This window comes from Piliocolobus tephrosceles, chromosome 6 (genome assembly GCF_002776525.5).
Source record: "Piliocolobus tephrosceles isolate RC106 chromosome 6, ASM277652v3, whole genome shotgun sequence".
Classification (NCBI taxonomy): Eukaryota; Metazoa; Chordata; class Mammalia; order Primates; family Cercopithecidae; genus Piliocolobus; species Piliocolobus tephrosceles.
This window is the reverse complement of record NC_045439.1, coordinates 37,314,125-37,338,361: the sequence shown is the minus strand read 5'-3', so window position 1 is coordinate 37,338,361 and position 24,237 is coordinate 37,314,125. Positions and strand designations below refer to the sequence as shown.

At 41.5% G+C, this 24,237-nt stretch overlaps 1 protein-coding gene across 1 annotated transcript in view; it reads left to right on the top strand.

Moving 5' to 3' along the window:
• The first annotated feature begins 3,271 nt into the window (after positions 1–3,271).
• Positions 3,272–24,237, top strand: part of EXD2 (exonuclease 3'-5' domain containing 2) — a 51,278-nt gene continuing 30,312 nt past the window's right edge. The window contains exons 1-2 of the mRNA XM_023182716.2: positions 3,272–3,565; positions 21,488–21,867. Coding sequence (XP_023038484.1) covers positions 21,535–21,867 — 333 coding nt within the window. The 5' untranslated portion in view covers positions 3,272–3,565; positions 21,488–21,534. The remainder of the gene's footprint in view (positions 3,566–21,487; positions 21,868–24,237) is intronic.

Sequence of the window (24,237 nt, the reverse complement as noted above, 5' to 3'; positions counted from 1 at the left end):
TGACTGCTGGATTGCATGCTGAGACTATCTTTACCTTTATAGGAAACTACCAAACTGTCTTCAGAGGTGGCTATACCATTTTGTATTCCCAACAGCAATGAATGAGAGTTCCTGTTACTCCACATCCTTGGCAGAATTTGGTGTTGGCAGTGTTTTGCATTTTAGCCATTCTTTAACCTCCACCCCCGAGGCTCAAGCGATCCTCCCACATCTACCTCCCAAGCAGCTGGGACCACACGTGTGTGCCACCATGCCCAGCTAATTTTTGTATTTTGGGTAGCGATGGAGTTTTACCATGTTGCCCAGGGTGATCTCAAACTCCTGGGCTCAAGTGATCCACATGCCTAAGCCTCCCAAAGTGCTGGGATTACAGGCGTAATTTCCAAGTACATGGAGTTTTAAAAATAATCTTTTCTTTTTTTTTCTTTTCTTTTCCTCTGCTCCCCTCCCCTCCCTTCCCCTTCCCTCCCCTCCCCTCCCCTCCCCTTCTCCGTCTCCCTCTCCTTCTCCCTCTCTCCCTCTCTCTCTTTCTTTTTTGACAGAGTCTCGCTCTGTTACCCATGCTGGAATGCAGTGACATGATCTTGGCTTACTGCAACCTCTGCCTCCCAAGTTCAAGCAGTTCTCCTGCCTCAGCCTCCCAAGTAGCTGGGATTACAGGCACTGGCCACTGTGCCTGGCTAATTTTTGTATTTTTTGTAGAAACAGGGTTTCACCATGTTGGCCAGGCTGGTCTTGAACTCCTTACCTCAGATGATCCACCTGCCTCGGCCTCCCAAAGTGCTGGGATTACAGGCATTAGACACTGCACCCAGCCTCATTATTGACTTCTAACTTAATTGCAATGTAGCCAGAGAATGTGAGCTATATGATAGCAATTTTTTACAATTTGTAAAAAGTTGCTCAATAGCCTAAAATTTTTTAAAAATTTTTATTTGATTTTAAAAATAGCAACCTGTTAGATAATCAATGGCCTAAATCAAAATTAATTTTCTTAAATCTTCCCTGTATATGTGAAAAGTATATTTGAGAACAATTTGTGTTCTCAAATCGTTGGGTACATAGTTCTTTGTCTTCCTCAAGAACGGAGGGTTCTATACATAGTTCTACACATGGTCCTTAGAAAAGGTTAATTAATTATGTCAGAGACATTCCCATAATGACTGGTGATTCTTGGATGTCTTCTCATATTTAAAAGTGAGAAACTGTATTTTAAAAGCTGATTAGAAGTTCTGTATGCACAGATGAGTCTTCTTGACTGGGGCTTAATGTAGAGTGATTGCTTGTGAACCCAGACAGTTCTTTATGAAATCCTCCAAATGTCAACACTCTGCTATTCTTTTTGTTTTTAATTTTTAATTTTTGTGGGCACACAGTAGATGTATACATTTATGGGGCACATGAGATATTTTGATACAAGCATACACTGTATCTGCCATTCTAATCTAATTTCTTTTAAAATTGTATCTTTTTTTTTAGTTCGGTATTATGTTCTTTCCTGTTCTTTCTTCTTTGGGTTAAAAAACTTTTCACTCCTTTACTATCATTTTTAAAAAACTCTTTTATCGAAGTATATATGAAACCAGAAAAGTGCTCACAAATATAACCTGAACACACCTGTAAAGCTGGACTCAGATTAAGAAATAGAACATTATCAGCACTTCGTGAGCCTCCTCATATTCCCTTCCAGTTATTACTATCCTAAAATGAATCACTATATACAGTGACTTCTAACAGCAGGGATATTTGGGTAGTTTCCAGTTTGGGGCTGTTGAAAGTATGGGTATGAGCTTTTTTACGTACATGTCCTTTTGGTGAATATATGCAGACATTTCAGTTTCATATTAATAACTAGGAGTAACATTTTTTTTGTTTTTGTTTTTGATTCTGAGACAGGGTCTAGCTCTGTCACCTATGCTGGACTGCAGTGGTGCAATCACAACTCACTGCAGTCTCAAACTCCAGGGATCAAGAGGTCCTTCTGCCTACACCTCTGGAGTAGCTGGGACTACAGGTGCGCACCATGATGCCCAGCACTTTGGGAGGCCGAGGTGGGAGGATCGCTTGAGGCCAGGAGTTCAAGACCAGCCTGGGCAACACAGTGAAAATCCCTAAAGTGCTGGGATTACACGTTGAGCCACTGTGCCCCACCTACGGGTGAAACTGTTGGAACAAAGGCCTTTTCATGTATTCAACTTCAGTTGATACCGCCAAACAGCTTAACAAAGTGATTGCATCAATTTATGCTCCCTTCAGGAGCATATAAGAGCTGTGGTTGCGCCACAATCTTGCCAACACTTGGTATTTTCTGTCTTTTTCATTTAGCTATATCTCATTGTGGTTTTAATTTGCATTTCCTCTTTATCCTTTGTTTTTTAAGGGTTTCAAGACGGACAGATAAAAATTCAGGGAGTTAATCACCTATAATAGCTGGAAATTTTCCCCATGGATACTCCTTCAGTGGAATTTAAAACATTTGCCCCTGTATTGAAGACAATGTAGTATAAAGGATGGGGCCACATGCTTTGCAATCAGACGTATGAGGTTTGATTCCTAACTCCAGTGCTTACTTGCTGAATTACCTTGAAGAAGTTATTTAACCTTTTTCCATTTTATGTAAAATAGCACTAATAATAGTACTGCCTCATAGGGTTGTTATGGGGATTAAAAGAGAAAAAATAAGTAAAATGCTTTGCAAAGCTCCTAGCAACAGGTGAGCACAAAGTCAACAAATGGTAGCTATTATTACACCTTACATTGGTTATTTATGCACATCTCATTTCTCCTTCTTTTTTACACATTCCATGAGAAAGGAAAAACATGCATGTAGCACACATTAACTGCCTCACATATAATTGCTAATAAAGACTAATTGGATGAACAATTTAATATATAAACAGAAGATATTGTGATTATCGCTATAAAAGATGGCATAGTTGGGCATTCATGTCTGTAATCCCAGCACTTGGGGAGGCCGAGCTGTGAGGATCGCTTGAGCTCAGGAGTTCGAGACCAGCCTAGGGAGACAGTCGCCATCAAAAAAAAAAAAAAAACAAAAAAAGGGTGCATAAAATTATTATAGTGGCTATAGGATAATGTGCACTGCTAATGAAGACTACATTATTTAAATACACTGTCTTTCCTTCTATTTGCTGTTATTGTTTAACAGAAAAACAGTAGGCAGGATACTAAAGAAAGAAAATTCGATGTACCATATTACATTTGTCAGAGTTCAGCCAAAACCAAAACCAAAACACAAACATACCATCCCAGAAACAAATGCGTCACTTTTCTGAAGAAGACGTTAAGCCCTTCCAATTTTAACAGATTATTTTTTCAACAGAGGAGAGAGACTGGGTAGGCATTACCTGCCCCAGGAGCTTCCGTACAAGATGGCGTTGCCCGTTCCCACACCCCAGCTGGGATTACGTCCTCCAGGCCTGCCGCAGGAACGGAAGTGGTTACGGCCCTAGTGAATCCGGGTGGGTGCGCGCTGACTGCCGCACAGGTTCCAGCACTTTACCGTGAGCCCGCTGCAGGTGTGCGGCCCAGTCCGAGACAGCAGGTAAGTGAGGCTCAGAGGCCGGCGAGGCCTTGCACCGGGGTTGTGCGCGAGGCAGAGGGGCTTCCAGTGCAGACCAAGAGGGGTCGTGGGGCGGGGGATATTACCGTGTACGGGGGCGACTTTGCGGGGACCCTGCTGTCCCGGAGCAAGTTGGCCCTGCCCCTCTCCCCGCCCCTCAGCGTGGCCCCCTTGCCCCCGTCGCCCACGGCGGGGCGGTTCAGCACCCAAGTGCGCAAGGAGGGCCTCACCCCTGCCCACGTCCTCCCACGCTCTCCTCGGGCCTCTCCTTCCGATCCCCTTACCCTCTCTCTGGGAGCCCCTACCAGACCTTCGAGGCTGCGTGTCCGAGTCAGCTAAAAAGGAGGCCCCGCCCGCGGCACCTGGTAGCTCCTCGGGCGCTGCGAGTTCGACGCGGCCACTGCTGCTGTTTTCTCCCCTGGATGCGTGTGAGCCGCCACCCGCGGTACCATCCCTGTCCTCCCAGGCCACACCCTGCTCTGGGCCTTGCCGGGAGCCACCTCTTTCGTTTTTCACATCCCTGGGATGGATCAAAACTAAGAACCTTAATCATTATTTATGACAAAATTGACACCTGCTCCTTAAAATACAAACAAATCCATCCCTCGGTAAGCTTTTGATAGGCTTTTGATATGATTCCAACATTCAAACTCGTTTATATACCCTCTCCTCAAAAACAAAATTGAAATTATACTTTATTTTTTTAGTTCTGTTACAGGGATAGAAGGAATTGAAAGGTTTTTTTGGTCATAGGAATTAGGAAGTGCGGGTCGGGGCGCAGGGAGGAAGATGGATTAAATTTGGTAAAGTTGAGCTTGTTTTAAAAATGTATTTTTAAAATATTCTAGTTATAGTCCGTGCATAAAGTCTTGTAACAAAATTATGTAACAATTTTAAACAAGACAAATCTTTCTTAGCTTTATGTTCTCCTTGGTGGTGAGGGTGGGGAGTGTGGAAGACAGATCCTCTTTGATTTTTTTTTTTCCGTCTCCTCTCTTTCTTCTTTACCAGTCCCTTTCTCACAAAATAAGAACTGTTGTCAGTTTGTGTGTATTTTTCTTTGCATTTATTTGACAAGTGTGTGCACGTTATGATATATGTTTGTAAGATTTCGCCTTAAACTTTTACAAATATGTATGTTTTATGCATTACACAACTTGACATTTTATGCTTAAAAACGGGTCTTGGAATTTTTTCTTTGTCAGTATGTAGAGATCTACCACTTCTTTCTACTTGCTCTGTAAATTCCATAGTTATGTAAGATTCCATAGATTGTTTCCAGTTTTTCATTGTCAGACACAGTGTGGCGGAGAACATCCTTCCCACACACCTCTGTGTGCCCATGTGAGCATTTCTCAAGGATGGCTACCTGCAGGTGGAATTGCTGGGTGGGAGAGTATGGGGATTTAGGAATGCCAAACTGCTACCCACTGTGTATAATAATTTCTTCCATGCTCTCTCTCTTTTTTGATACAGAGTCTTGCTCTGTTGCTTAGGTTTGAGTGCAGTGGCGTGATCTTGGCTCACTGCAGCCTCTGCCTCCCAGGTTCAAGCGATTCTCCTGCCTCAGCCTCCTGAGTAGCTGAGATTACAGGCACCTGCTCCCACGCCCGGTTAATTTTTGTATTTTTAGTAGAGATGGGGTTTCACCATGTTGACCAGGCTGATCTCGAACTCCTGACCTCGAGTGATCCACCCGCCTCGGCCTCCCAAAGTGTTGGGATTACAGGTGTGAGACACCGTGCCCAGCCCCCCATGCTCTTTCGAACATTTAATGGTATCAATCTTTTTTATTTTTGCCAATCTGATGGATGGAAAAGTGATTTCTCATGCTGTTTTAATTTGCATTCCCCTGATTACTGTTGAGATTGAACATCTTCATGATTGTTGGCCATTTGTATTTCCTCTTTTGAGAAACATCTCTTTCTATTGGATCATCTTTTCCTTACTGATTTATAGTAGTATTTTATATGTTCTGGATTTTGATCTTTTGTTATTTTTATATGTTTATAATATTTACTCCCTGCTTATTGCTTTTTTAAGTTGTTGCTTGTCTTTTAACTATATGGCATCTTTGTTGAAACAAAGTTTAAAATTTTAGGTTTTAATTTATCAGTCTGTTCTGTGTGTGTTTGTATTTTGTGGCTATCATTCCCAATCTGAGTGGTTCTTAAATGTCAAAGATTTTTGCTCTCAGGGTTGTTTGGCAATGTCTGTAGATGTTTTTTGTTTGTTCCACTAGGATGGTGCTATTGGCTATCTAGTGAGTAAAAGTGAGGGGTGCTGCTAAACATCCTATAACGCATGGTAAACATCCTACAGCGCACGGGAAAGCTTCCCACAACAAAGAATTTCACCAGCCAAAAATGTCAATTGTGCTGAAGTTGAAAAATCCTCCTCTACTTTTAGAGAGAGGAGGGTTTTCTCCTAAAGCTCTGTTTTCTCCTATAAGTTCTTCTTGTGGGAATAGTTTTTTTTCTTTAATTCCTCTGGAATTGTGTGTGTATAATTGTTTTCCAAACACTGTCACCTCGAATAGTCAGTCCATTCTTGAGCCATTGATCTGAAATGCCACACTATGTACTAATTTCTGTTTTTTCTTTTTAATTTTTATTTTTAGAGATAGAGATGAGGTCTTGCTATATTGCTCAGGCTGGTCTCAAACTCCTGGCCTCAGGAGATTCTCCCACCTCAGCCTCCCAAAGTTCCGGTATTACAGACATGAGCCACCTCACCTGGCCACATGTACTCATTTATCATACAGGGTCTGTTTCTAGACTGTCTTCTGTTCTATGGTATACTTTTCTATTTGCTGGACCAATACCACAACATCCTATATTAAACTGTATGTTATATGTTGACATCTAATAGGGTAAATACTCCATCATGATTATTATTTTATTGGAAGTCATATATCAGCTCGTGTCCTCTCATTAGAAAACAATATTTTTGGTTATTATTAGTTTCTTTTCCAGATTAGTTTTAGAGTCAACTTGTCAATTTTTTTTTTCTTTTAAGAGTTGGGGAACTGGGCGCGGTGGCTCACGCCTGTAATCCCAGCACTTTGGGTGGCTGACGCAGGTGGATCACCAGGTCAGAAGGTCGAGACCAGCCTGACCAACATGGTGAAACCCCATCTCTACTAAAAATACAAAAATTAGCCGGGCATGGTGGCATGCGCCTGTAATCCCAGCTACTCAGGAGGCTGAGGCAGGAAAATCACTTGAACCCAGGAGGTGGAGGTTGCGGTTAGCTGAAATTGTGCCACTGCCTTCCAGCCTGGGCAACAGAGTGAGACTCCATCTCAAGAAAAAAAAAAAGAGAGAGATGAGATATCACTTCGTCACCCAGCTGGAGTGCAATGGCAGCCTTGACCTCCTGGGTTCAAGTGATCCTCCTGCCTCAGCCCCCCAAGTAGCTGGGACTACAGGTGTACACCACCACACCTGGCTAATTTTTGTATTACTTATAGAGATGAGGTTTCACCATGTTGCCCAGGCTGGTCTTGAACTCCTGGGTTCAAGTGACACGCCCACCTTGGCCTTCCAAAATGCTGGGATTACAGGCGTGAATCACCACACCTGGCTCCAAATCATTTTTTAATGGCTTTATTGAGATGTAATTCACACACCATATAATTCGTTATTCAAAGTGTACAATTTGAGGATTTTAGTATATTCATAGAGTTGTGCAAACATCACCATAGTCTAATTTTACAACATTTTTATCACCCCCAAAATAAACCCATACCCATTAGCAGTCACTCCCTATCCCTGACTCCCCTAAGACCCCAGCCCTAAGCAACTACTAATATTTCTGTCTTTCTAGATCTGGGTGTTTTGTGTAAATGGAATCATACAATGTGTAGTCTTTTGTGACTGGCTGCTTTAACTTAGGATAATGTACTCAAGATTTTTCCATGCTATAGCATGTTTCAGTATTCATTCCTTTTTATTACTGAATGAAATTTCATCCTATAGTATATTTGTTTTGTAGGGCTGTGGTCAAAGTAACACAAACTGGTGGCTTAAAACAGCAGAGGTTTATTCTCTTGCAGTTAAGGAAGCTAGAAGTCCAAAATTAAGGTGTCAGCAAGGGTCATGCTTTTCCTGAAGGCTCTAGGGGAGAATCCTACCTTGCCTCTTCCTAGTTTCTGGTAGTTGTTGGCAATCCTTGACATTTCTTGGTTTGCAGTTGCATAACTCCAGTCTCTGCCTCTGTCTTCAAATGGTCACCTTCCCCGTGTCTGTCTGCATTATTGGATTTGCTCAATGTAAACCTGTTTCTTCTCCTCCTCCTGTAAGGACACCAGTCGTATTTGATTAAAGGCCCACCCTCCTTCAGTATGACTTCATGTTAACTTATTTACTTCTGCGAAGACTCTATTTCCAAATAAGGTCACATTCACAGGTATTGGAGGTTAGACCTTCAACATATCTTTTTGGGGAATATAATTCAACTCATAACATACAGATATGCTACGTTTTATTTATCTGTTCATCAACTAATTGACATTTGGGGTGTTTCCACTTTTGGGCTGTTATGAATAGCTATGGACTTTAGTACGGGCATGTGTTTTCATTTCCCTTGGGTATATACGTGCCAGTGGAATTGCTAGGTCATATAACTGCCAGACTGTGTTCCAGAGCAGCTGTACCATTTGACATTCCCACCAACAATGCATGAGATTTCTAATTTCTCCACATTATTGCCAGCACTTGTCTTTTTTTTTTTTTTTGAGAGACAGGGTCTTACTCTGTTGACCAGGCTGGAGTACAATGGAGTGATCAAAGCTTCCTACAGCCTCAAACTTCTGAGCTCAAGCAATCTTCTTACCTCAGCCTCCCAAGTGGCTAAATCTATAGGCAGACTACCACTCCTGGCGAATTAATTTTTGTTTGTTTGTTTTTGTAAAGGCAGGGCCTCGCTATGTTGCCCAGGCTGGTCTCAAACTCCTGGCCTCAAGTGATCCTCCCACCTTGGTCTTTCAAAGTGCTGGAATTACAGGTGTGCACCACCATACCTGGCCTTATTTGTTTTTTTTTAAATAGAATCATCCTACTGGGTGTAAAGTGGTATCTGATTGTGGTTTGGATTTGCATTTTCCTAACAGCTCATGATATTGAACATCTTTTCATGTGCTTATTGGCCATTTGTATACCCTCTATTAGGGAATGTCTATTCAGTTAGCTGGACATGGCTCTTCAGTTAGCACACCTGTAGTCAAGAGGCTGAGTCAGAAGGATCACTTGAACCCAGGAGTTTGAGGCTGTTGTGAGCTATGATTGCACCACTGCACTGCAGCCTGGGCAACAGAGCTAGATCTTCTCTCTAAAAAATATATTAAAAAGGAATTGAAGAACAGAAATACCTATTTAGATCCTTAGCCAGTTTTTAAATTGGTTTGTCTTTTTATTATTTGGTTGTAAGAGATTTTTATATATTCTAGATACACACTCTTCCAAGATAATATGATTTGTAAATATTTTTTCCCATTCTGTGGGTTGTCTTTTCACTTTCTCAATGGTCAATTCATTCTTTTTTTTTTTTTTTTTAATAATTTCAACTTTTATTTTAAATTCAAGGGGTACATGTGCAGGTTTGTTACATGGGTATATTGTGTTTTGCTGGGGTTTGGGGTATGGATGAGTCCTTCACTGAGGTACTAAGCATAGGTAGATTTTCAGCCTGCAGTCCCCTTCCCTGTCTTCCCCTCCTCTCTAGTAGTCCCCAGTATCTGTTGTTCCCGTGTTTATGTCCATGTGTACTGGGTGTTTAGCTGCACTTATAAGTGAGAACACGTAGTATTTGGTTTTCTGTTCCTGTATTAATTCACTCAGGGTTGTGGCCTCCACAATCCATGATCCATGATCCACAATCCATGATCCTGATCCATGTTGCTGCATCCATTTTTCTCATCTGCACACAGTCAATTCATTCTTTAAAAAGTTTTTTTAAATGAAATTTGTATTGAATTTACATATTATTTTGAGTATTTCTATAAAACAATCTTGTCTGCTTATCAAAAATAGGATAATTATAGTACTTCCCATATAGGGTTATTGAAAGGATTAAATGAATACTTTAACATGAGTATATATGTACATGTAAAGTACCTGGCACATGATAGCTGCTATCATACATCTCCACTCTTCTGGTCTTCTAGATCTTCACTAAAGTTTTCTGTTTCTCTTTGTATTGATCTGACGCATTTCCTGTTGAATTTATTCCTAGACTTGTATATGTGTATATGTGGTTTTTTTATGTAGTTTTAAAATAGTATACAGGTATATTGCTATTATGAATGAGATTTCTTTTTTCACATTTTTATAATAGGTTTGGAAAGCTATTGAGTTTATACTCATCAGACTTTCTGAATTATCTTATAATTTCTAAAAGTTGGTTGATGACTTTGTTGTTTTTCCAGGTGGTTGTGATGCAGCCATTCTGTTTAGGAACCGTGACTCTTTTTATTCTGGTTTCCTTTGCCATAATTCGAGTATTCTTTGCCTCTCAGCTTTATGAGTCTTCTAAAGGTCTTTCTGCTTACAGCCTTGCCCTCCTCCAAGCTAGCACCCACATTAGTACCATGGTGGTCTGATCCTGTCACTCTCCTTATAAGTCTGTTATTTGCTCTCCAGGGTCCTGTAGGGTAATGCATGGCCCCCTCATGACTTGTCCTGTATCTACTCATTCTAGCATCGTCTCTGTTTCCTTACTTGCACATTATATTCTAGCACAGTAGTGTCCATTGGAAGTAGAATGTGAGCCCCAATTTAAAATTTTCTAGTAGCCACATTAAAGATATAAAAAGAAACAAGGTGAACTATAGTAATGGCATCGCTTAGTGAGAATCTGTTCTGCGAAATGTATCATTTTATGAACACGATAGAGCACACTTACACAAACCTAGATGGCATAGCCAATTGCATACCTAGACTGTATGGAATAGCTTATCACTCCTAGGCCACAGACCTATACGGCATGTTATTGTTCTGAGTCCTGTAGGCAGTTGTAACACAATGGTATTTGTGTATCTAAACATATCTAAGCATAAAAGTACAGTACAAATGTGGTATAAAAGATAAACAGTGGGCCAGGCATGGTGGCTCACGCCTGTAATCCCAGTACTTTGGGAGGCCGAGGCGGGCAGATCACCTGAGGTCAGGAGTTCAATACCAGCCTGGGCAACATGGTGAAACCCCATCTCTACTAAAAATAAAAAAAATAGCCTTGTGTGATGGCATACACCTGTGGCCCCGGCTACTCGGGAGGCCGAGGCAGGAGAATCGCTTGAACCTGGGAGGCAGAGTTTGCAGTGAGCTGAGATCACGCCACTGCACACCAGCCTTGGCAATAGAGCGAGACTCCGTCTCAAGAAAAGATAAGCAGTGTTACACTTATGTAGGGTATCTATCATGCATGGAGCTTGCAGGACTGGAAGTTGCTCTGGGTGAACCTGTGAGTGAGTGGTGGGTGAATGTGAAGGCTTAGGACATGACTGTACACTATTTTAGATCTTATAAACACTGTGTATTTAGGCTACACTCAATTAATTTAAAAAATTTTTTGCAATAATAAATTAACCTTAGTTTGCTGTAACTTTTTTACTTTAAACTTTTAAATTGTTTTAACTTTTTGACTTGTAATAACACTCAGCTTAAGACACAAATAGGTTGTATAGCTGTATAAAAATGTTTATCTCTTTATTTTATAAGCTTTTTTCAACTTAAAAATTGTTTTTTTTTTAAACGTTTTAAGATTTTTTGTTAAAAACTAAGACACAAACACACACATTCATGTTAGCTTAGACATACACAGAGTCAGGATCATCAATATCACTGTCTTCCACCTCCACATGTTGTCCCACTGGAAAGTCTTCAGGGGCAATAACAGGCATGGAGCTGTCATCTGTGTTAACAGTGCCTTCTGGAATAACTTCTGAAGGACCTGTCTGAGGTTGCTTTACAGTTAATTTTTTTTAATAAGTAGAAGGAGTACACTGTAAAATAAAACATATGGTAAATACATAAACCAGTAACATAGTCGTTTATTATCAAGTATGTACTATACATAATTGCATGTGCTGTACATTTATACGATTGGCTGTGCTATAGCCAATCTCCAGCATAATCACACACATTTGTGAGTAATGCATTGTGCAGCAACGTTAGGATGGTTAGATGGCTATGATGTCACTAGGCAATAGGAATTTTTCTGCTCCATTGTAATCTTATAATTTTGTAGAACTATTGTATGTGTGGTCTGTTGTTGACCAAAACATTGTTATGTAGCACATGACTATATTTAACCCAGTATATTCCAAACATTATTTCAACATACTTTTTTTTTTTTTTTTTTGAGACTGAGTCTCACTCTGTCACCCAGGCTGGAGTGCAGTGGCACGATCTTGGCTCACTGCAAGCTCCACCTCCTGGGTTCACACCGTTCTCCTGCCTCAGCCTCTCGAGTAGCTGGGACTACAGGCCCCTACCACCACACCCAGCTAATTTTTTGTATTTTGTTTAGTAGAGACGGGGTTTCACCGTGTTAGCCAGGATGGTCTCGATCTCCTGACCTCGTGATCCGCCTGCCTCAACCTCCCAAAGTGCTATTTCAACATAAATATTAAAAGATCAATATGGAATTCATAGAGATAGAAAGTATAATAGGGCTTATCAGGGGTTAGAAGAAGAAGAGAATGGGAATTCTTGTTGAACGACAGTTTCTGTTTGCAAGGATGAAGTTGTTCTGGAAATGGGCGATGGTGATGATTGCACAGCAGTGTGAACATACTTATTGAATTGTACACTTAAAAATGGCTAAAATGGGCCAGCCATGGTGGCTCAGGCCTGTAATCCCAGCACTTTGGGAGGCCAAGTCTAGAGGATCGCTTGAGCTCATGAGTTTGAGACCAGCCTGGGCAACATTGCGAAACCCCATCTCTACAAAAATAATAAAAAAAAAAAATGGCCGGGCGCAGTAGCTCAAGCCTGTAATCCCAGCACTTTGGGAGGCCGAGACGGGCGGATCACGAGGTCAGGAGATCGAGACCATCCTGGCTAACACGGTGAAACCCTGTCTCTACTAAAAAATACAAAAAAAAAACTAGCCGGGCGAGGTGGCGGGCGCCTGTAGTCCCAGCTATTCGGGAGGCTGAGGTAGGAGAATAGCGTAAAACCCAGGAGGCAGGGCTTGCAGTGAGCTGAGATCCGGTCACTGCACTCCAGCCGGGGCGACAGAGTGAGACTCTGTCTCAAAAAAAAAAAAAAAAAAAAAAAAAAAAAAAAAAAATTACCCAGGTATTGTGGGGAGTACCTGTAGTCCCAGCTACTTGGGAGGCTGAGATAGGAGGATGGCTTGAGCTCAGGAGGTGGAGGTTGCAGTGAGCCAAGATCGTACCACTGCACTCTAGCCTCTGCAATAGAGCAAGACTTTGTCTCAAAAGAAAAAAGGCTAAAATGGTAAATGTTATGTTATATATATTTTACCACAGTAAAGAAGTCACCATAAAAATCAGTATGGGGCTGGCTGGGCGTGGTGACTCACACCTATAATCCCAGCACTTTGGGAGGCTGAGGCGGGTGGATCACCTGAGGTCAGGAGTTCAACACCAGCCTGGCCAACATGGTGAAACCCCGCCTCTACTAAAAATACAAAAATTAGCAGGGTGTGGTGTCGGGTGCCTGTAGTCCCAGCTACTCAGGAGGCTAAGGCAGGAGAATTGCTTGAACCTGGGAGGCAGAAGTTGTAGTGAGCTGAGATTACGCCATTGTACTCCAGCCTGGGTGACAAGAGCGAAACTCCATCTCAAAAGAAAAAAAAAAAAATCAGTATGGAAATTATAAAAAAAAAATTTTACATTCTTTTTTTGTAGTAAGTATTCAAAAATTTAGTGCATATTTTACACGTGTAGTACATCTTACTTTTTTTTTGTTTGTTTGTTTGTTTTTGTTTTTGTGATTGAGTCTTACTCTGTCCCCCAGGCTGTAGTGCAGTGGTGCGATCTTAGCTCACTGTAACCTCTGCCTCCCTGGTTCAAGTGATTCTCATGTCTCAGCCTCCTAAGTAATTGGGGCTACGAGCACACGCCACCAGGCCTGGCTAATTTTTGAATTTTTATTAAAGATGGGGTTTCACCATGTTGGCTAGGCTGGTCTCAAACTCCTGATCTCAGGTGATCCTCCCACCTTGGCCTCCCAAAGTACTGGGATTTGTACAGGCATGAGCCACCACACCCACCTACACTTTACATTTGTTTAAATGTTTCACCTATCCTGTGGTGCTTCCTGCCCTTCCCATTCGTGCACAAGCTATTCCCTCCACCTAGAGTGCCCTCCTCCTGTCTGGCTCCTGCACCTGGAGAACTCTTGCTCCTGTTTGAATGCCAGTCTCAGACACTATCTCTCTCAGCAAGTGTTTTCTCTTTCTTTTTTTTTTTTGAGACAGAGTCTTGCTCCGTCGCCCAGGCTGGAGTGGAGCGCAGTGGCACGATCTCGGCTCACTGCAACTTCTGCCTCCCAGGTTCAAGCGATTCTCCTGCCTCAGCCTCCTGAGTAACTGGGACTAGAGATGCACGCCACCACACCTGGCTAATTTTTGTAATTCTTAGTAGAGACGGGATTTCACCATATTGGTCAGGCTGGTCTTGAACTCCTGACCTCAGGTGATCCACCTGCCTCAGCCTCCCAAAGTGCTGGGATTACAGGCATGAGCCACCACATCGAGCCGTGTTTTCTCTTAATAATACCCCAACTCGGCCAGGTGTGGTGGTTCATGCCTGTAATCCTAGCACTTCGGGAGGTTGATGTGGGCAGATCGCTTGAGCTCAGGAGTTTAAGATCAGCCTGAGCAACCTGATGAAACCCTGTTTCTACCAAAAATACAAAATATTAGCTGGGGTGTTAGAGCTCAGGAATTTGAGACCAGCCTGGGCAACTCGGCAAAACCCCGTTCCTACTAAAAATGCAAAATGTTAGTTGGGGTGCTGTCATGCGCCTGTGGTTGGTCCTAGCTACTTCGGGGGTTGAGGTGGGAGGATCACATGAACCCAGGAGGTCAAGGGTGCAGTGAGCTGAGATTGTGACACAGCACTGCAGCCTGGGTGACAAAGTGAGGCCCTGTCTCAAAAAAATAAAAATAAAAACAATATCTCCACTCTTTCCTCAAGTCCAAGCCATTTGTATACCTGTATGTGCTTCACCTGCCGGTGTTATCTCAGTCTTCGCAACTTGTTCGTTATGTGTATTTTTCCTTGGCTAAATCATGAATTTTTTGAAGGCAGATTGTGCCTTTCAACTCTTTTTACCCAGGGTCTATCACAGTGTCTGACTTATATAATGTGTTATATAAAAGTTTGCTGAATAAATCCTCTGGCTGGAAAAGAAAAAAACGTGCAGTTCGCAAAACCTCTCCAAATAAAAATGAATTAATAAAAGCATATGTTAGGAGATGTTATTTTCTCTGAAAACAGATACTCAGTTTTGTACATAAAATTATGTTTAAGTTGAGAGGGAAGTATAATCAAGATGCAAATTGGCCTCAGTATATGAAACATTTGGCTGAAACAGACAAGATGAAATTTAGAAGAAGCATTTTTGATTTAAGTGCAAAATATAAATTACAAATATTTAAAATGGAGAACCTGATTTGGCGTCAGTGAATTTTAATTTACTGCAAGCTTTATATGACCCAACAATGAGATTCTGTTATGAAAAAATATATCATTTCATACAGCATTAATAAAATATAGGGTCCAGCTGCTGGGAAGTAATACTGTCACTGTAGCCTGCATCAGTTGGACCGTGTCTCAAGTTTGTTTGTTTTTTTGAGACAGGTCTCACTCCTGTCGCCTAGGCTGGACTTTAGTGGCGTGATCACGGCTTACTGTAGCCTTGACTTCCCAGGCTCAGGTGATTCTCCCACCTCAGCCTCCTCAGTAGCTGGGACTATAGGTGCGTGCCACCATGCGTGGCTAGTTTTTTGTAAATTATTATTATTATTTTTTTTTTTAGTAGAGATGTGATTTCGCCATGTTGCCCTGGGTGCTCTTGAACTCCTGGCACTAGCTACTTCGGGGGTTGAGGTGGGAGGGGTTCAAGCAGTCCACCTACCTCAGGCTCCCAAAGTGCTGGAATTACAGGCCTGAGCCATCATGCCTGGCCTCAATATTGCGTATAGACCTAAATGCCACATTTGAAGAGATACATTGACAAACTTGGAACTGCGCAGAAGGCCTTGGCCAGGAGAGTCTATAAACCAGGTCACAGGAAGACTATAAGGGGAGTCTTAGAGCTCTCTTTACCTATTTAACATGCTTTAAGGAGGGAGTAAACACTTGTCATTGCAGAGGCTATCAAAGAGGGCAATTTGTAAGTAGGCAGCTTTTACAGAAGGCAAGGACTTTCAACAAAAACTGCCTCTAAAGGTGATGAACTCAGATACTGGAAGTATTCAATCAGAGACTAGGTCATGATCTGTCGGGATTATCTTGGAAAGGATTCTTGAATTGGGTGGGAGCTGAACTTGACTCCAAAATTTTAACTCTGATTCTTTGATTTCCTTCAATAGAAGTTCTGTGGTTTTGTAGTAAAAGCTAAAATTTATAGAATCCTAATGTTCTAGCCAATATACTAGGTGAATTTTATTGATTTTACTTAAGCCTCACAGTAATCATGCATAATAGGTATACCTGTTTCACAGATGAGGAGACTGTCCTTCCTGTCTCACAGATGAGGAAACTGAGGCTTAGGGAAGTTTGGTAAATTGCCTAAGTTCCTACAGCTAGTGAGTAACAGAGGCTGGATTTAAACCTAGGCTATTTGATGTTAGGGCTTGTGTTGTCTACCATATACTACTTTCCAAACACTTTAAACATAATCATTTAACTCATTAAAGTATGATTTATTCCAAGAATATGATTATGTGTTTTGTCAAGTGGGATATTTACTTGCCCATCTCTAAAGAGCACCAGTTTAAAAAGAGTGTATTTTTCTAATTACAAATATGTACATATTCATATAAAATTTGAAAAATAAAAATTTTTCATAATCCTACTATCATTAGGTAGCCATTGATATTTAGCTGGGCATATTGGCTCACACCTATAACCTGAGCACTTTGGGAGGGTGAGGCAGGAGGATCACTTGAGCCTAGGAGTTTGAGACCAGCCTGGGCAACACAGTGAGACCCCCATCTCTACAAGAAATCAAAAAATGTGCTGAGCATGGTGACGTGCACCTGTATCCCCAGCTATTCAGGAGACTGAAGTGGGAGCCCGGGAGGTTGAGGCTGCAGTGAGCCGTGATTGTGCTACTGCAGTTTAGCCTGGACAGCAGAGTGAGACTCTGTCTCAAAAAAAAAGTTTTATGTTCAATTAATTTATATAAAAAACTTAAGAATGACATATTGTTTCACTCATGAGATTTGGTGAGGCATTGAAAAGCTTGGATCCCAGAGTAAACTGTTATCAAAGTTTGATTGTTTTCTGGCTCCCAGCCCAGTAGTGAACCATAGTACTTCCTTATAACATCGAGGCTCGATAAGGGGAAAAACTTTTTTTCGTTTGAATAAACAGAATGTTGTAATCTGGTGATTGAATTAGAGACATTTATTATACAAATGTTAACATATAATACCTTGAGCTGAATTTCATTCATTCAGTAACTATTTACTGAGTACATCAACTCTGTGCTGAGTCACTGGGGATATGGTGGTAACAAAGCCAGTTAAGGCTCCTGTTCTCCTGGACAGGCAACGAATGAACCAGCAGTCATGCATTCATCAGTCAGGCCAACAGGCTGTTTCCAGATTTTGGCTGTTACAAACAAGTAACTGCTATGAACATTCTTATATGAGTCTTTTTATGAATAGATTTAATTTATCCAGCTTGGGACTCAGAGAATAGTACAAAATCTGGCCCTTTTCATACATTCCAAATCTTTATTCCTTGAATATTGGAGTTTCTCAGTCCATTTGCCATGTCTCTGCTTTGTTGTGTATTCTTTCTGTTTAAAAAAAAAAAAAATTAGCAAAGATGGGATCTCATTATGTTGCCCAGGTTGGTCTTGAACTCCTGGGCTCAAGTGATCCTCCCACCTCTGCCTTCCAAAGTATTGAGATTACAGGTGTGAGCCACCATGCCTGGCCTCTGTATGTTTTCTGCCTCTTTATCTGTCTACTACATTCTGGTGACTTCCTCAGATTTTTTTCTTCAATTCATTAGCTCTCTCTGTATGTGTGGTCTACATTTTAACCTGTCTATTGAGTATTGAGTTTTAAAAATTTTTTAATAACTATTTTTCATATCTAGAATTGTACATTTTTTGTCTTCGTTTTGGTTATTATTTTCATTAATATCTCTGAATATTCTTTAAAGTCCTTTTCAGATCTCAGGTATGGAAATATTTGACGGCTCTATGTACTATTTTTATTGGCTTTAGGGCTTTGTTTTGTTGTGATTCATTGTGAGCCCCTTCTAGGGACTGATCTTCCATGGTAGTCCTGTATGTTTCCTACGTGGAGTGAGTGGGGGGTGTGTGTGTGTGTTGTGATTGGCTGTGCCTGGTTCCAATAGAATTGACCAGTTCTGCACCAGTTTAAATTCAGTTTATTGGCGTAGGTTTCCCTTTTATGAGGATAATGTGAACTTGAGCCTTGTTTCTGCTTGAGCCATAGAGAAGTGTAGGCTTGAAGATTTGTCTTTTATTTTTTAATTAATTTTTTCTTTTTATTTGTTTTTTGAGACATAGTCTCATTCTGTTGCCCAGGTTGGAGCGCAGTGGCTGGATCTTGGCTCACTACGATCTCCACCTCCCAGGTTCTAGTGATTCTCATGCCTCAGCCTCTCGAGTAGCTGGGATTACAGGCGTGCACCACCACACCTGGCTAATTTTTGTATTTTTAGTAGAGAGACGGGGTTTCACCGTGTTGGCCAGGCTGATCTCAAACTCCTGGGCTCAAGCTATGCACCTGCCTTGGCCTCCCAAAGTGCTGGGATTACAGGTGTGAGCCACCGCACCCAGCTGAGGATTTGTCCTCTTTCGAGGGATTCTGTTCATGCCTTTAGCCTGGGGCGGGTGGCTTGCCTGGGCCAAGGTGGGCAAATACTTACGGTTTGTGGATAGTGTGGCACTCTCCTGGATTCCAGCTGTGTCCTGGGCCTGTGGCCTAGAGTTCTGCCTCTGGGTTGCTGATAAACTCCAGCACTGGGTGTGATATGAGTTCTGGTCTCTGCCCAGCTTCATCTCCCACCTACCCACTTATTATTTTTTTTTTTAGACAGCGTCTCACTCTGTCATCCAGGCTGGAGTGCAGTGGGTGCAGTGGCACACCATCAGAGCTCCCCGTAGCCTTGACCTCCCCAGCTCAAGCTATCCTCCCACCTCAGCCCTCGAAGTCGCTGATACTTCAGGCATGTGCCACCGCACCCAGCTAATTTTTTGTATTTTTGGTATAGATGAGGTTTCACCATGTTGCCCAGGCTGGTCTCAAACTCCTAGGCTCAAGCAATCCACCTGCCTTGGTCTCCCAAAGTGCTGGGATTACAGGCATGAGCCACTGCACTCAACCTTCCACCCACTTTGGGTTTCCTCTTCCTTTTCTGGCACCTGATGATTTCTTTCTTTCTTTTGGGGGCTTAACTGTGTATTACATTTTTACCTTTTCAGTGGCTTATTCAGCATTTGCATTGGTTAGAGTGGAAAAGGGAAGGACTTTTATATCTTCTCAGATTACTTTAATCAGAAGTTTCTCTGCACAAGTTATTTAATCTCATTAAGCCTCAGTTTCCTCTTCAATAAAAGCACTGGAGAAAATAACATGAAATTCTTAGCACAGTTTCTAGAATAAAGTAAATGTTTTTAAAACAGCATAGCTATTACCACTTTTCATTATTACTGTAATAATTGCTATGATTGAGTTTTTCTTCTCTAATACTCACATGTCTATATAGGCATGATTATAATCCAGAAGTTGTTGTAAATATGAAATTTTTTTTGGCCCAGTGCGGTGGCTCACACCTGTAATCACAGCACTTTGGGAGGCTGAGGCTGGTGAATCACTTGAGGTCAGGAGTTCAAGACCAGCCTGGCCAACATGGTGAAACCCTATCTCTACTAAAAATATGCAGATTAGCTGGATGTGGTGGCACACCCCTGTAGTCACAGCTGCTTGGGGGGCTGAGGCAGGAAAATCGCTTGAACCTGGGAGGCAGAGACTACAGTGAGCTGAGATCACGCCACTGTACTCACGTCTGGGCGACAGAGCGAGACTCCATCCAATTAAAAAAAAAAAATTTTTTTTATTATTGATGAAATTTTTAAAAAGTAATAAAAACCATACACATTCAGTGGGTAACCTTCAGCCATAGAGAAGCGTAGGCAGGGTGCAGCTGATTGCTCTGTGTTTGGGCAATTTAGCTTTTAGGCCAGAGGCCACGGATGGGTAGCCTGGTGCCTAGTATGTTTTTGTTTGGCTGGCACAATATTTTTTAAAACTGTAAATTTATTGCCGGCATTTTAAAATGGTGACATTTCATATAAAATTCAGATTCCTGACTTCTCTTAAATAAGCAAAGTATTTGACCACTCTGGGCCTTCTTTCTGCACGGGGTCATCAGCTTGTGCCGAATGGTTGCTGCCCCATGTTTTCTCCCTGGCCCTGAGACCAAAGGCCATTTACTTTTTTTGTTTTTTGAGACAGAGTCTTACTCTCATCGTCCAGGCTGGAGTGCAGTGGCGTAGTTTCGGCTCACTGAAACCTCCACCTCCCAAGTTCCAGCAATTCTCCTGCCTCAGCTTCCTGAGTAGCTGGGATTACAGGTGCCTACCACCATGCCTGGCTAATTTTTGTATTTTTAGTAGAGATGGGGTTTCACCATATTAGCCAGGCTGCTCTCAAACTCCTGACCTCAAGTGATCCACCTACCTCGGCCTCCCAAAGTCCTGGGATTACAGGCATGAGCCACCACACTTGGCCAGGCCACTTACTATTTACTGTTGCACTTTTACTGTTATTTTAATAGTACAGGAATAGTGCTGTATACTCATTTCTTTCTCACATATAGGAAAACAGAAACTACATGGAGAAAGCCACATGTTATAGAAAAATGAAAAAGGGACTATTTTGTGGCTTGCTTTACTTATTTACATTAACCTTCCTGGTGCTGTGAACACTTCAGTTTGCAACCTCCTTCTATGCATCTATGCATCTTGGATATCTCTCTAAGTTCTACCTTTTTCTTTTTCTTTCCTTATCCTTTCTCTTTTATATCCCCCTGCCTTACCCCACAATAACCGAATCAGTTTCTATGAAGAACTACTGAGCCTTCTGGAGCAACAGAAAGTGTTGACTCAAGCCTGTTTCCTCCACTCCCTCGCTGCCTCACCTTACAGAGAAGTCAAAAAAATCTCCCTACCAACTGACTGAGGATTACAATTTTTTTTTTAATTGAGAAGCAAAAGTTTTCCTTCAACCGTTAGGTGATCAAAGGTTTAAAATGCAAAATACTTTGAAGAAGATCCATTAACTAAAAAATTCATTCATTAATCAGCAGTTAGAGGTGAGAGTCTAGCTTATTGTTTTGTTTTGTTTTTTTCCTAGATCACACTTCATTGTGCAGATAGCCTGTTGTTTTCATTGATATGATTTTATGTCATTAAGAGAGCCCTGGGGAACTGTCAGAGGGCAGGGAGATTTCCTGGGGTGAGGATGGAGATAGAGATGGAATACAGAGATTATAAAGATGAAGAAATTAAACTGTTGTACTATTTCACGTGGAAATTTATAGCAGTTCTTTTAGTTTGTGGGCACGGATATTATAAATGGGACTTCTTTAGAGGAAAACTTGTTTATGTAAAGGTTTATATTCTGTATATAAATGTATTTTTGCCATTTGTTTTGCAGATTGTGGGATTAGTGATATGCTTTTCTAAAGAGCAGAAAAGTTGAAGATGTCTAGACAGAACTTTGTGGCTTTGACAGTGACTACCCTTCTGGGTGTGGCTGTAGGGGGGTTTGTCCTCTGGAAAGGCATCCAGCGCCGCCGAAGGAGTAAAACGAGCCCTGTGACCCCACAGCCACAGCAGAAAGTGCTGGGCAGTAGAGAGCTGCCCCCTCCAGAAGATGATCAGCTGCACTCCAGTGCCCCCAGATCCTCGTGGGAGGAACGGATCCTTAAAGCAAAGGTGGTGACGGTGTCTCAGGAGGCAGAGTGGGATCAAATCGAGCCCTTGCTTAGAAGTGAATTAGAAGATTTTCCAGTACTTGGAATTGACTGTGAGTGGGTAAGTTAAAAAGCAAACGTTAAAAAAACAAAAACAAAAAAACAACTTCTGCTTTTCCAACTGGGACCTTGGACAGTCAAGTAGAAAATAAGGTTAAAGGAGAATGAATTAGCTTGTTCTCAACTTGCTTGTAAGCAGATTTTAGCAGCAAAAGAAGCTGCTGTTCCTCTCAGGATGGGGGAGTACTTACAATTATGGATTCTGGAGTCAAACCTATATGAATTCTATTTTCCCCACTTATTCTGTGAACTTGGGCAAGCTATTTAGCCTCTCTCAGTCTTTGGTTGGTTGGTTGGTTGTAATAGGAACGTCATGGTACTTACCTCCGGTGGCTTTTCTAAGGATTCAAATAACCCCTAGAAAGGATTCAGCACAGTGTTAACATGTAGTAGTAAGTGTTCATGAAATATTAGCCACTGTTAATATTTGTAGTAGCATTTTCATTAGGATGCCATGGAGAAAATAAGGAAGTCTATTTAAATGGAAATTATTACTTAGGATTTTAAAAGATAACAGTTAACATTTGAAACATCATTTACTCAAAGCCATGTACTGTATGTTTTGCTTGCATCATCTCATTTAATTTTCACAGTGTGGGCATAACTCGGAGGTATTGCAGGTTCGATGTTAGACCATGGCAATAAAGCAAATGTTGAAATAAAGTGAGTCACATGAGTTTTTTGGTTTACTAGTGCATATAAAAGTTATGCTTATGCTAAGTGTGGTGGTGGCTCGTGATTGTTATCCCAGCACTTTGGTAGGCTAAGGTGGGGAAAATCAGTTGAGGCCAGGAGTTTAATACCAGTCAGCCAGGTCAGCATAGCAAGACCCCATCTCTACAAAAAGAGAAATTAGCCAGGTGTGGCAACACCCACCTGTAGTCCCAGCAACTTGGACTGAGGCAGGAGGATTGCTTGAGCCCAGGAGGTTGAAGCTGTAGTGAGCTATGAACACATCACTGCATTTCAGCTTGAGTGGCAGAGGGAGATCCTATCTCAGGAGGAAAAAAAAAGTTATATTTGTACTATACTATAGTTTATTAAGTGTGCAATAACATTATGTCTTTAAAAAGTACATACTTAAATAGTTTATTGCTAAAAATTGTTAATAATTATCTGAGCCTTCAGCAAGTTGTAATCTTTTTGCTGGTGGAGGGTCTTGGCTTGATATTGATGACTGCTGACTGATCAGGTTAGTGATTGCTAAAGGTTGGAGTGCCTGTGACAGTTTCTTAAAATAAGACAACAAAGAAGTTTGCCACGTTGATTGACTCTTCCTTTCATGAAAGATTTTTCTCTACTATGTGATGCTGTTTGATAGCATTTTACCCACAGTAGAACTTCTTTCAAAATTGGAGTCAGTCCTCTGAAACCCCGCCATTGCTTTATCAACTAAGTTTATGGGATATTCTAAATCTTTTCTTGTCATTTCAACAGTGTTCATAGCATCTTTACCAGGAGTAGATTCCATCTCAAGAAACCACTTTCTTTGCTCATCCACAAAAAGCAACTCTTCATCTGTTAAAGTTTTATCATGAGATTGCAGCAGTTTAATAACATCTTCAGGCTCCACCCCTAATTCTATTTATCTTGCTCTATCCAGGAAATGTAATTAAGAGTCCCTAAGCAGAATGGCTCCACAAAATCAGTTCACAGGTTGATAGAAGAGGCTACTAGATGCCAACACTGTGATGACCAAAAAGAGAACACCTGACAGTGTGGGGAAAGCTTTGTAGTCACAAAAGCCCTTATACCACAGCTACTGAGGGTGTTTCTTTATATCAGCAGTAGTAGTAGTAGTTTACACCAATAACCTTGGGCCATCAAGAAAGGATCAGTGATTTTAATCTGTTCTGTATAAAAAGTTACATCATTTTAGAACTGTTTACATCAGCAACAATAAAAGAAAACAGGGTTTAAGTGGTAAGCTCTAGCAGATTAGGAAAATTCACATGTGCCAAGCACCTGGATTATTCCAACTAAACGATGTATAACTTGAGCAACAACAGGGTAGACTGAAGTGAATAGTAATTGATCTAATAATACACTTTAATGGCTGGGTGTGGTGGCTCACGCCTGTAATCCCAGCACTTTGGGAGGCCGAGGTGGGCGGATCATGAGGTCAGGAGATCGAGACCATCCTGGCTAACATGGTGAAACTCTGTCTCTACTAAACATACAAAAAAATTCGCCGGGCGTGGTGGTGGGCGCCTGTAGTCCCAGCTACTTGGGAGGCTGAGGCAGGAGAATGGTGTGAACTTGCAGTGAGCCGAGATTGCGCCTCTGCACTCCAGTCTGGGCGACAAAGCAAGACTGTGTCTCAAAATAATAATAATAATAATAATAATAATAATAATAATAATAATAATAA